The 12999-nt window shown below is 39.7% G+C and overlaps 1 protein-coding gene across 2 annotated transcripts; it reads right to left on the bottom strand.

The window, feature by feature from the left end:
* Window positions 1–572: 572 nt before the first annotated feature.
* Window positions 573–10930, bottom strand: LOC133018886 (myosin heavy chain, fast skeletal muscle-like). 2 transcript variants are annotated; one of them, XM_061085207.1, is made up of 39 exons: window positions 10724–10930; window positions 10501–10644; window positions 10257–10413; window positions 10137–10164; window positions 9947–10058; window positions 9759–9851; window positions 9607–9670; window positions 9427–9525; window positions 9237–9340; window positions 8970–9108; window positions 8733–8851; window positions 8091–8240; window positions 7827–7997; window positions 7432–7732; window positions 7237–7301; window positions 7067–7154; window positions 6827–6944; window positions 6623–6746; window positions 6220–6356; window positions 5878–6133; window positions 5542–5784; window positions 5283–5459; window positions 5057–5202; window positions 4882–4972; window positions 4393–4782; window positions 4148–4274; window positions 3942–4060; window positions 3665–3861; window positions 3305–3488; window positions 3057–3222; window positions 2779–2903; window positions 2346–2654; window positions 2043–2246; window positions 1702–1827; window positions 1449–1619; window positions 1240–1344; window positions 1044–1139; window positions 803–934; window positions 573–593 (listed from the first exon to the last, which is right to left on the bottom strand). In XM_061085207.1, exons 1-39 carry the CDS (start codon window positions 10928–10930, stop codon window positions 573–575), a joined length of 5805 nt encoding a protein of 1934 aa, XP_060941190.1. The 2 variants fall into 2 exon arrangements, with proteins under 2 accessions (XP_060941190.1, XP_060941189.1); XM_061085206.1 differs by having other exon boundaries at window positions 10501–10686; window positions 10754–10930.
* Between the last annotated feature and the right edge of the window lie 2069 nt (window positions 10931–12999).

Below are 12999 nucleotides of genomic sequence, written 5' to 3'. Positions count from 1 at the left end.
TGAATGCTTTTTGATCCGAGCCAAATATGTTTACAACGTGCGATTCTGAGATAATAGAGTTTGTTTTGTTGTTTTAAGTCCTGTTTGTGAACTCCCAAGAAAACTACTTGGTGACAATTTATTTTTGGATAAGGTACTAGGTATTAGGTAATGCCTATTGTCCTGGTTAGGAATAAAGTGACTACACACTGTGTTACGCACATTTGCTTTTTTTTTTTAACCCAAGTCTGTTTCTGTAAACCTCTTCTGGCCATTCGGTGCTATGACAAACATTCTAGTTTTTGGCTCCCGTTTAAAATTTGAATTCAACATTTCATAACACTATTATCTAATTGTGTTATGAAACAATTGAATTGATGTTTCACTTACTGAAATAGTCTAGATCATTTAAGGATTTGAAAAAAAATCCATTTGTTTCCATTTCGACATTGCAAAATATTAAAATCTCAAATTAGCTATTTTATTTTAAGCAAAGACATGAAAGACAGCACGTTTAGGAGTAACAGCTTAATCTTTATTGTGTCAGCATTTCATTATTATATGAATCAACAAAGCAAAATCTTCAGTGTGCTTTACTCAGCAACTTCTTTTCCCTGTAAAACAGATACATGGTTGGTGTTAGGTAGAGTTTTAATAAGCCTCAGGGACAATTCATTTTGATCTGAGTTTCAAATTTTAAACCTAATACAAAATAAACATAATTTTTAATCTAATCTATCTGAGTTTACAAATTCACATATAAAGTAAAGGAATGATGACAGAATTTTTGTTCTTTTGTTACACCAGACCGATAGATATTTACCTTTCCAGAGTCACGGGTCTTGGCTCTCAGTTTGTTGACCTGGGACTCTGCAATGTCAGCACGCTCCTCAGCCTCCTCCAGCTCATGCTGGACCTTCCTGCACTTGGACAGGTGGACATTGGCCTGCTCCTCCTGGAAGACAATACAGGGCAAATAGTTAAATGACCACCAGATATGCTGCACATGACATATGATGTCGTATAGAGTTGTCATTGTTTAAAAATTAATGTTTTGCCCTTACCGCTTCCTCAGACTGCCTCTTGTAGGCCTTCACCTTGAGCTGCAACTTGTCAACCAGATCCTGCAGCCTGGAAACGTTTTTCTTGTCCTCCTCAGTCTGTAGTTGAAAACACATAGATTTGCATGTTTTAAACGGAAGTATATAATTATAATTGCTTGTTTTGTACTATACACATTAAATGTCAAAGTGAGTCTACCTGGTAGGTGAGCTCCTTCACTCTCCTCTCGTACTTGCGGACACCCTTAACAGCATCTGCTCCACGTCTCTGCTCAGCGTCAATCTCTGACTCAAGCTCGCGCACCTTTTGGAAAAAAGACAAATGCATTCACAGTTTACGTTAGAAGTGTTTTGATGTTTTTTTTTAACTTTGTTTATATGTGTATAATTCTAACATGATTCTCTTACCCGAGACTCCAGTTTCTGGAGCTGCTTCTTGCCACCCTTCATGGCCAGGTTCTCAGCCTCATCCAGGCGGTGCTGCAGGTCCTTAACAGCAACCTCCAGGTTCTTCTTCATCCTCTCCAGGTGAGAGCTAGTATCCTGTTCCTTCTTCAGCTCCTCAGCCATCATGGCAGCCTGGAAAACACAATATTTGGTTTAGAAATGTCAAAAATCGATAAGTAGAAAGTATTGATAATAAGTAAAAACTTAAGCGTACATCAGTGATGGCTTTCTTAGCCTTATCCTCTGCATTCCTTGCTTCCTGAACAGTGTCATCAACTTCACTCTGGACCTGAACCAGGTCAGCCTCAAGCTTCTTCTTGGTGTTCAGAAGGCTTGTGTTCTAAAGGATTAGATTAGATTAGATTTCTTTATTTATCCACACAACGGGGAAATTCACTTGTTACAGCAAAAATAAGAGAAAACAGAATTTAAATAACAGTGCCGAAGCACAATAAAAAAGATCACATGACAAGATGAAGTTTCTTAAGTAATCAACATTTCAGTAGTGAAACGTTTTATTGGTTTTATATATTGAAGTACTGTATATTTGTTCACCTGAGAGTGCAGAAGTCCAACACGCTCACTGGCATCCACCAGCTCCTGTTCAGCGACTTTGCGACCTCTCTCTGTCTGTTCCAAAGCGACTCTAAGTTCCTCAATTTCAGCCACCATCAGACCGTTTCTGCGATCAACCATAGCAGCTTGTTCCTTAAGGTCCTCCGCGGCTCTAACAGCATCATCAAGGTGCAGTTGAGCATCCTAGTGCAATGCAGGAAAATATACGAATGAAACTCAAAATGAACTGTAGGTGCACTCACTATACTGTAGTTTTTACAACAGCAGTATGTCTGACAATACCTTCAGCTGTGCCTGCACATTCCTCAGCTGCTTCTGGGACTCAGCCGACTGGCGATTGGCATGGCTCAGCTGAATCTCCATCTCATTCAGGTCTCCCTCCATCTTCTTCTTGATTCTCAGGGCATCGTTCCTGCTCCTGACCTCAGAATCCAGAGTGCTCTGCATAGAGTCAGTCACCCTCTGGCTGTTTCTCTTGATCTGCTCCATCTCCTCATCTTTTTCTGCCAGCTTCCTGTCCACCTCACCCTTGATCTGGTTGAGCTCCAGCTGAACACGCAGAATCTTAGACTCTTCGTGTTCCAGAGTTCCCTGATGACATCATAGAGTAAGATTTTTGACCTTACCTTCAAGCCTTTTAGCCCAATATACTGCATTGTCGTAGATTTGTAATATTTTACCTCTCAGAAAATCTCCCTTGATAAAACAAACATACCTCAGCCTCCTCAAGAGCTGTCTGGATCTCAGATTTCTCTGTCTCCACCTGCTTCTTGGACTTCTCCAGCTCATGGATGCTCTTGCCAGTCTCACCAATCTGTTCAGTCAGATCAGAGATCTCCTCTGCAGAAAGAAACATATTATATATCGTCAAGCCTTGAAATCTAAAATAGGAACACTAACACAAAATGTGTTGATTATAATCAAAGACAATCAGGTAGGAACTCAAACACAAAAATATGAATACATTTTTCTTGTTGTCAGGTGGGAACTCACGTTGCAGGTTCTTGTTTTCACGCTTCATGGTCTCCAGCTGATCCAGAGCTTCCTCATAAGAGTTCTTCATCTTGAACAGCTCAGTGCCAAGAGAACGAGCTTCCTTCAGAGCTCCCTCAAGCTCTGACTGACCCTCCTCATACTTCTGCTTCCAGTCTGCCAACACCTAAATAAGACAATTTATTGTGTTCAGATAGATATTCTGCAAAACAAAGACAAGTAAAAAAAACCTTGTATGAATTGGCCACCTTGTCGAAGTTCCTCTGCTTCTTGTCCAGGTTAGCAGCCAGCCCATTAGCCCTCTCCACATCAATCATGAGGTCCTCCACCTCACTCTGCAGCCTCTGTTTGGTTTTCTCCAGAGAAGCACACTTGGAGTTCACAGCCTCAATCTGCTCCTCAGCCTCCTGAAGACGCTGAGCCAGCTTTTTCCTTTGAAACATTTGCAAATTTTCTCTCAATAAAAATGTCAATATCTTGTAAACTTTTACAGATATTCTTACATATATAAAATAAACTAAAGACACTTATTTGATGTTGCACAGCTAAATGTACAAAGTATATGCAAAGAAAAAATTGGGTAATTTAATTGTTTGAATGTTACTCACTTGGACTCCTCAAGCTCCTCAGTGCGCTGAATAGCATCAGTTTCATACTTAGTTCTCCACTGAGCCACCTCACTGTTGGCCTTGGACATTCCACGTTGCAACTCAGCCTTAGCCTCCTGCTCCTCCTCAAACTGTTCCCTCAGAAGGTCACAGTCGTGGCGGGCTGATTGCAGTCCATGGGCAAGAGCATTCTTGGCCTAGAATAAGAAATATTATTGAATGTGTAAAACTTTTAAATCTCATTCAACGAGGCAAGGACCTGTTAGAGTTTTCTTACCTTAACCTCCTCTTCAATCTGTCTCTTCAGCTCTTCGATCTGTTGAGTGTAGGCCTGTTTGCCTCTGGTCAGCTGGGAGACAAGAGCCTCTTTCTCTTCAATTTGACGGCCAAACTCACCTTGTGTGAAAATAAAGATCAAACATTAGTTTCTTGTCAGTGTCTGTTTGATCTGTGTCAAACTGAAGATGGCTGTCATTTGCATACCATTTTCTGTCATGAGACGGGCTTTCTGTGCACCCAAGTCATTCGCTTGACGAACAGTTTCATCATTCTTGGTCTTAAGTTCACTAAATTGGTCCTCAAGAGTACGGCACATCTTTTCAAGATTTCCCTTGAGTAAAAAAGGAACAGAAAAGAAAGATTTCATTTTTAACACAATTATGCCATTTAATGTTTTTTTAATGTATAAAAAATGCATTTAATACTCCAATATTTCATTTATTTTGTACCTTTGCTTTGGCAACAGCCTCCATGTTGCTGGACAGGTCATCAATCTCCATTTTGTATTCACTCTTTTCCTTTTCAAGCTTCTGCTTGACACGCTGGAGGTTGTCGATCTGCTCTCCCAGCTCAGCAACGCTGTCAGCCTGCTTCTTGCGAAGAGCGGAAGCAGTGGCTTCATGCTGCAGAGTGGACTCCTCAAGGTCACGACGGAGCTTCTGGAACTCAGCTTCCCGCTTCTTGCTCATCTCAATCTGAGCAGCAGTGGCACCTCCAGCCTCCTCTAGCCTCTCACTGATCTCCTCAAGTTCCCTGGAGAGGTCAGCCCTCTGCTTCTCAACCTTGGCACGAGCAGCACGCTCAGCCTCAATCTCCTCCTCCAGTTCCTCAGTACGGGCCTGTTTCAAGTATATGTTTTATTGTTGAGTGAACATTAAATGTGAAACACAAAAACCTGAAAGCATGTTGTGTTGTGTTTAAAGCAATATGTTGATTACCTGAAGCTCCTTGATCTTCTTCTGAAGCTGAGATCCCATAGACTGCTCATCCTCAATCTTGCTCAGGAGTTGGCTGATTTCAAAGTCTTTCCTGTGAGAGTGACAAAGTTCATAGTAAGAGTTCATTCATGCTACTGAACATTACTATAAACATGATGGTTATTTGAAAATGTACTTTTTCAGTTTCTCATCAGACTGCTGCTTGTCATTCTCAAGATCCATTATGGATTCCTGGGCCAGTTTCAGATCTCCCTCAAGCTTCCTCTTGGCTCTCTCAAGGTCCATACGCAGTTTCTTCTCTTGTTCCAGAGATCCCTCAAGCTGAACATTGAGACATTGAGATTGAGAATATTATGCTAAAGAATCTTGTTTTGTCAACCTAAGTGGCTTTTTAAACTTACATCATCGACTTGCTGCTCAAGCTTTGTCTTGGCCTTGGTCAGAGTGTTGACTTTGTCTTCCTCAGCCTGCAGGTCATCAAGAGTCTGTTGATGAGCCTCCTGAAGGGCTTTCTTCTCCTTGCTCAGCTTAGCAATGCTCTCATCTTGAGAGGCCATCTCCTCTGTCAGGTTCTTAACCTATGTTTGCAAGTAAAATGTTATTAAACACATAGCAACCATGAATTAACTTGATATGCTACACATTTTTAGACTTACGAACCTTGTTCTCAGTGGCATGTTTCTCCTTCTCCACCTTGGCCAATGTAAGCTCCAGATCGTCAATATCCTTCTTGAGCTCAGAACATTCATCTTCCAGCTTTCTCTTCTTAGCAGTAAGCTCAGAATTCATTTCCTCTTCATCCTCAAGTCTCTCAGTTGTTTCTTTGAGTTTGGCCTCCAGCTGAATCTTGCTCTTGATAAGTCCCTCACATCTTTCCTCAGCATCTGAGAGATTATCTCCTTCCTGTGTCATTGTATGAGTACATCAAGTGTGAGCCCATCATTATTTGACCTACAACACATGAACAATTGCAGGTACGGTATGAGATTTTCTTACGGATGCCACTTGGAGCTGCAGATCGTTCTTCTCTTGCAGAAGAGACACCATCTTCTCCTCTAGTTCCTTCTTCTTGGCCAGGGCAGTAGCCAAGTCAGTTGTCATCTTTTCATAGTTTTCCTTCATCAGAGACAGCTCCTTCTCAGTTTCAGCAGTCTTCAGCAGAGGCTTGATCTTGTAGTAAACCTTCATCCATGGCCAATGTTTGACATTCATGAATGAGCGCACGTTGTACTGGACGGTATACACGGCTTCCCTGTGAAGGAGAAATTGTTGTCATGAAAATTTTTGCTGATTTTTCCCCCATGTCTTTGTGTCCAGAATTTATTGTTTACAACATGCCTCGTTGCCGTCATCTTCACAAACTCCTTTCTCATGAGGTAAGCACGGCAGAGAGCCTGAGTCATTGTGACCAGAGCTGCAAGCTTTTCATCTCTCATCTCCTCAAGGGTACCCAGCAGACCAGCCTTGAAGAACACCTGAATAAACAGAAAATATATCCTAAATTGTTAAAGACTCGCAAGGCAAAGATGCTTTATAAATGTACACATAAGATATAGGCTTTGAAACTATACCATTGATGAGTAATTTATCCAGGTACATGGTCTAATTTTACACCAAATCACTTCAAACATTCAATTAACGTTGAGGTACAATGCTGATTATCAGACAAACAAACAAAATCAATGAGAAAAATCAACCTTTGTAATTATACCAACAATAAACAAGGGAGCATGGTTCTTACCTTTGTGTGTCCAAATCTGTACTCATCATGATTAACATCAATCGATCCAAGCAGCTTTTCTGAAGCCTTCTTGTTGTCAATGAACTGGCCCTCAGGAATGACACTGGCATTCAATACCTTGTACCTTTAATACAAAGGTCTCTGTAAGTATTTTTTGGAGTTTGTGACAACATTTTTGGATGTCATAAATAAAGTCATTGGTACCTCTGCTTGAAGTCACCATATTGGATTCTGCTGGGGAAACCTTTCCTGCAGATTCTGATACCCTCCAGCACACCGTTACACCTCAGCTGGTGGATGACCAGGAAGTTCTCCATCAAACCTATTTTATAAGAAATTTCATCATTAGTTTTTGTGAATAGTTATACTCCTCATTGAACCAGTAGTGAACTGAAACCCTACTGACAAAAAAATAAGCCATTTCCCAAAGAGTTCAAATCTTACCTGGAACCTTTGTCTCATTGGGAATCAGACAACGCACAAAGTGAGGATGGGTGCTCCTCAAGTTAGTCATCAGCTTGCCCAAGTTTTCCTGTAGATGCAAAATAGTTAGTTAGTTTTGTGTATAACGTAATGTGTGATGCTATTTCTTGGTTTACAATGCCAAAGCTTACCCTAAACTGTGAAGACACAGTCTGCATAGAGCCTCCCTTCTTCTTGCCTCCCTTCTTTGTAGCCTCTGTTGATCATTTCAAGTAGAATTATTTTTTTGAGAAACTGAATACATACAGAGACAACTTGCTACATTTAATAAAGAGTAATACAATATTAAAATATGTTTTAATTGACCAGTTAATTGTGTGTCATACCCTCAACAACAGGTGGATACAGGAGAGCCAGCAGTTTCACTGATGACTTCTGGTACAGCTGCAGAACAGACTCATTCAGGGGGTCCTTGTTCTTGTCCAGCCAGCCACTGATATTGTAGTCCACTGTACCAGCATAGTGCACCAGGGCGAAGTGGGCATCAGCCTTGCCCTTTGCAGGTTTTGGCTTCTCAAATGCTTTGTTTTTGCCAAGATGCTGATCATAGAGCTTATTCTTGAAGGATGTGTCATCAGCCTTAGGGAACATGCACTCCTCTTCAAGGATGGAGAAGATGCCCATGGGCTAGATGAAAGTACAGAGAGATAAAGTATATCATGAAGTGACTGGTGTTTTTTAGGAGAATTACATACAATAGAATCATACAATTGGTGTTTACCCTTTCAATCAGCTCAATGCAGGCGGCCAAGTCCATACCGAAGTCAATGAACTCCCAGATAATACCCTCCTTCTTGTACTCCTCTTGCTCCAGGACGAACATGGTGTGGTTGAAGAACTGTTGCAGTTTCTCATTGGTGAAGTTGATGCACAGTTGCTCCAAGGTGTTGAACTGTGAGGTGACACATAATCAGCCTGATTGCTCGTAGACAACAGGAAAGGGTTTGTCATATTTTAATAATGAGTTGCAGTGTATGTAGCTTACATCAAAGATTTCAAAGCCGGCAATATCCAGAACACCAATATAGTAATTCCTCTGCTGCTTAGTGTCCAACATCTGGTTGATACGGATGACCATCCACAAGAACATCCTCTCATAGATGGACTTGGCGAGGGCAGTCACTGAGTTGTTCGCCTACAGAAAAGAAGATGATATTTGTTTTGACTTAAGCTGCATTGATTATACGTTTTTTGGACACTTCCCAGAACAATCTTTAAATCATTGATATAACCTCACTATTTATCAGTCTTGGCAAATTAATTCGCAAGCGGTTGCCTGTTACATCAATGTTGGATATTCCCTTCCCTTATTAACCTTTCACATTATTTATTTTATCCATAATTAATGCATCTTGAAATTCAGACCACCAATCAAATAAAAATAATGTCTATCTGTTGCCTGTTTAATGAGATAAATGAAATAAACTTAATTTTAGTTTGAATTAATTTCGTCGAAAATAATGTATGCGATATTCATTCACTTAATAATACACAGCACATATGTGCATAATTGTTAAATGCATAATTACATATTTTTGGAATAAGTTCAAATATAACAAATTTTAAAACACAATTATAAAAGTTACTTTCAAAATACAACCCAATGAAACCATTGTGACTACTTTACCTGAGGTACAGTCTGTCCCTTGGTGACAAACTCATTTCCGACCTTCACTCTGGGATAGCACAGACCCTTCAGCATGTCAGCGGAGTTCAGACCCAACAGGTAAGCAACCTTGTCAGCATCTGAAAATGGTTTTATTATTAATTATGTAGTATTGTATATATGTGTGTTCATGATAAAACAAAACCAGTGTGATTGAGAACTTCTGTTGTTCACTTTGATATGATATCAAATAGTCACCTTCTGTGCCATCGGGTTCAGCCTGCTCCTCACGCTGCTTTTGCTTGAACTTCATGTTACCGTGGTGGAGCACAGCACCAGTCATCTTGTAGATGGCCATCTTCTCCTCAGCAGTGAAGCCCAGGATATCAATAGCATTCTGTGTTCAGAAGATTTCTTTTTTTACAAAACATCTCCACTTTGGAAAATACATTCATAAGATTAATTTAGATATGATAAACATCAGATGATTGCAATATGTCAAATATTAAAACCTCGATCACTCACATCAGTGGCTTCCACCTCAACTTTGTCATCAATGCTGGCCACAGTGATCTGACCCATGCTGATCAAGGGGAAGTCGTAGGGGTTGGTTGAGATGAGTGCCATTTCTTAAAATCAAAAAAAGTTTAGTTGGAGTTTTTCACCGTATAACTCTCATGTACATTTACAATTGTGCAAGTCTCAATCTGCTTACCAATGATCCCCGGTATGTGGTCTGTCATCATCTGGTAGAAGATGTGGTAGCCTCTCTCAGCAGAAAGCTGGTATGTCACTCTTGACTTCTCCAGCAGATCTACAAATGTTGATCATCAGTCACAACCTGGTCAGTTCTGAATTTCAGTCTTCTACACTTGCTATGAGGATTATTACTTACATGTCTCAATGTCAGCACTGGCCAGTTTGCCAGTTGTGCCGAAATGGATTCTGATGAATTTACCCTGTTTAGAAGATAGAAATTGTTGTAATCTCCCCACATAACCAATGTCTAACAAGAATTTAGTCTGTATAAAATAACCCCATACTTACAAAGCGAGATGAGTTGTCATTCCTCACAGTTTTGGCATTACCGTAGGCCTCCAGCAGGGGATTGGCTGCAATAATCTGATCCTCCAGTGACCCCTGTAATCCAAGTTTCGAAATTAAATCAGAAAATAACTTTCTTGCTGAACATATACTCTACTTTACTTGGGCTCAATGATGTCATCACAACATACCTGATACTTTTTTTCGCCCTGATTCTTTTTGTCTCCTCCTGCCACTGCGATTGTGGCGAAGTACTGGATTACACGTTTCGTGTTCACAGTCTTTCCAGCACCAGATTCTCCACTGGGTATGAAAAACAGACTCATTAGAATTTGCTCAACATATTTGACTCTCAAAAAAAATCTACAGATATGAACTTACGTGATCAAGACAGACTGGTTCTCCCTATCTGTAAACATAGAAACCAAATGAATTAAACACATTTCCTTCAGTGAAACATTATTCTGTATACTGTATACAAATTCTACAATATGGACATACCACATAGCATGAACTGATAAGCGTTGTCAGAGACGGAGAAGATATGGGGTGGAGCCTCCATACGCTTCTTGCCTCTGTAGGCACTTACAACTTCAGGATCGTACACTGGGAGCCATTTGTAAGGGTTAACAGTGGCACAGAACAACCCAGAGTAGGTCTGAAAGTGAACATAGAGATAAACAGTTAACTCCATGTTTAGTTTTTGATTTCAATATAACTTATTGCACTTTAAAGATAGTCTTACGTAGATCATCCATGCTGCATAACGCTCCTTGAGGTTATACAGGACAGAGGCTTCGTTGAGATGGGTCATCATGGCCATGTCCTCAATTTTGTCGTACTTGGGAGGGTTCATTGGATGGACGTCTTCTTCTTTATATACCTTCTCCTGCAACAGGACATTGGTTGCAATTACAACTGAGAACACATACTTTACTTTCAGTTAAGTTTTATTTTATGATACAAACCTCCTGGTCCAGCAGGAGTTTGACGGTGACTTTGCCACCATCCTTCTTCATGATTGTTCCCTTCAAGTACAGCTCTTTGGCATCGGCCACATAGCAGGCAGTCTTGGCATCAAAAGGTGCGTTTTGAGCCTCAATTCTCTCCCTCTCTGGCTTACGCAGGTAAATGGCTGCTTTGCCGTATAAGGCCATTTCTGCGTCCGTACTCATGACGGCGGTTTATGTCTGTGTAGAATGTCAAAAAACAAAAATCTTAAATTACACCACTAGCAAAGTGCATTGTTTATTTTTTTTTACTGAACTGTTTGCTTTTCTATTGCAAAGAATGTATTTTCACAACTACAGATGGCCCTCGGCTTGGTACAGGTTTTTACACTAACCATTACATTGGTTTTATCCAAACTGGACGAATAACATTCGGGGCCATTGACAAACTGACTAATACACACCTTCCCTGTACATATGTAAATAAGCCCATCAATCAATTGAAAAAATCCACACATACCTTCCCCTTTCCCTTTGAGAAAATAATGCTATATTCCAGAATCCTGTCAAAAAGGAAGTATTTTAGAGCAGGACATGAACTGTACAAAATACAATATAATTAAATATTAACAAAGTTAAAAGGAAGAAACAACCAAAAGCACAGTTTGCACTTAATGTAACTTCATACATCTTTGCACTTTTACATTACATATATTTTAAACTAATTTATAATATGAGGATTACATGTGAATGTTACAACACTCAATAGTAGATGTCCTCACCAGAGATGGGAGCCTCACCAGTCCACAAACTCTGTAGGTGTCTGCAGGGCCCCTTATATACAAAACCTTTTGCTTACAAAGCAGAGGTCTAAAGTTGGCCCCCCTCCAAATACGGTTAGACTGACAGATGAGTCTGTAGGCATTTGAAGTATTTTGGTGTCACTAAATATGGGAGAATCCCTTTCTAATGTGACTTATGAATTATTTTCAAACAGTCAAACATATATACTGTATTCATACATTTATAAAAATGGATTAATGGTTTCATATGAATACCTTGACCTTAAGGTGTGAACAGCTGTAAGGTGTGTGTGTAATGTAGCCCAATAAAACGTTCTGGGTTCACTAGGGATATTTTTTTAAGTTATGGTTTTCACTTTGAAGTTTCAAAACATGACACATAAATATTTGTCATTATTTGACACTGTTATGAAACCTTGGAAACCAATTAAGCTTTTAAATGGTTCATTATTATGTCCGTTGCTTTAAGGTTTTAAGTTATTTGGTATGATTTTACGACTTGAGGAGAAATGCAAACTTGTGTTGAATTGAATAGCTGCTGTTCATAAAGAAAAACGAAGGGGCGACAGTTTTGTGGGTGTCACTGTCTAGAGTTGGCCCCCCTCCAAATACTGTTAGACTGACAGATGAGTCTGTAGGCATTTGAAGTATTTTGGTGTCACTAAATATGGGAGAATCCCTTTCTAATGTGACTTATGAATTTTTTTCAAACAGTCAAACATATATACTGTATTCATACATTTATAATAATGGATTAATGGTTTCACTGATATGAAACCTTGGAAACCAAATAAGCTTTTAAATGGTTAATTATCATGTCCGTTGCTTTAAGGATTTAAGTTATGTGGTGAGATTTTACGACTTTAGGAGAAATGCAAACTTGTGTTGAATTGAATAGCTGCTGTTCATAAAGAAAAATGAGGGGGCGACAGTTTTGTGGGTGTCACTGTCTGATGAGCAGATGCAGCTGATGTTGTTTTGCTTGTACTTGTTTGATCATTTCTTGTTCTTTTGAAGTCGGGAACAGATTGTTTCGTTTTTATAGATCATAGGGAAAGTTTGGGAAAACTTGTTTTGTCACAAAATGCTGCATTTCATCGATAAAGTGAATGTCCAGTAAAAGCAGGGATTCTTAGAAAGCAATCAATGATCCATTAAAGTTTAAACCAGTATTTTTCTCAAAGAAAAATCTTAATCATTTCCTCTGAATAGTATGAATACTAAGAATTGAATTTTAATCAAATAGTTATTGGGATCTTTACTGTGCACATTAACCCAGTATGTATTATGTGACATTTGTCACCTAACTTGGGGTCCAGCACATGCTACGTTTCGTTGAGCTACATTTGTCAGGGGCCCCATGTCATAATCCATCATGTCACTCGAGCAGTTGCAAAGTATGGGGTTTACCAAAGTTGTCTTGTCATCGAACAGTAAGAGGGTGATAGGCTTACTCTGACTTGGTTGAATGCGGTTAAAAGCAATATCTAA

Source organism: Limanda limanda, chromosome 14 (assembly GCF_963576545.1).
Source record: "Limanda limanda chromosome 14, fLimLim1.1, whole genome shotgun sequence".
NCBI lineage: Eukaryota > Metazoa > Chordata > Actinopteri > Pleuronectiformes > Pleuronectidae > Limanda > Limanda limanda.
The sequence above is the reverse complement of the archived record's forward strand: the minus strand, read 5'-3'. Positions and strand labels throughout refer to the sequence as shown.

What these genes read in the sequence shown, in the direction of transcription:
- LOC133018886 (XM_061085206.1), bottom strand. Translation starts at nt 10,930, where the DNA reads ATGAGTACGGACGCAGAAATGGCCTTATACGGCAAAGCAGCCATTTAC. An exon ending in TGAAGAAGGATGGTGGCAAA is followed by an intron (nt 10,687 to 10,753) that starts GTCACCGTCAAA and finishes CTGAAAGTAAAG; the next exon opens with TATGTGTTCTCAGTTGTAAT. An exon ending in CTGTGTCTTCACAGTTTAGG is followed by an intron (nt 7,155 to 7,236) that starts GTAAGCTTTGGC and finishes TTGCATCTACAG; the next exon opens with GAAAACTTGGGCAAGCTGAT.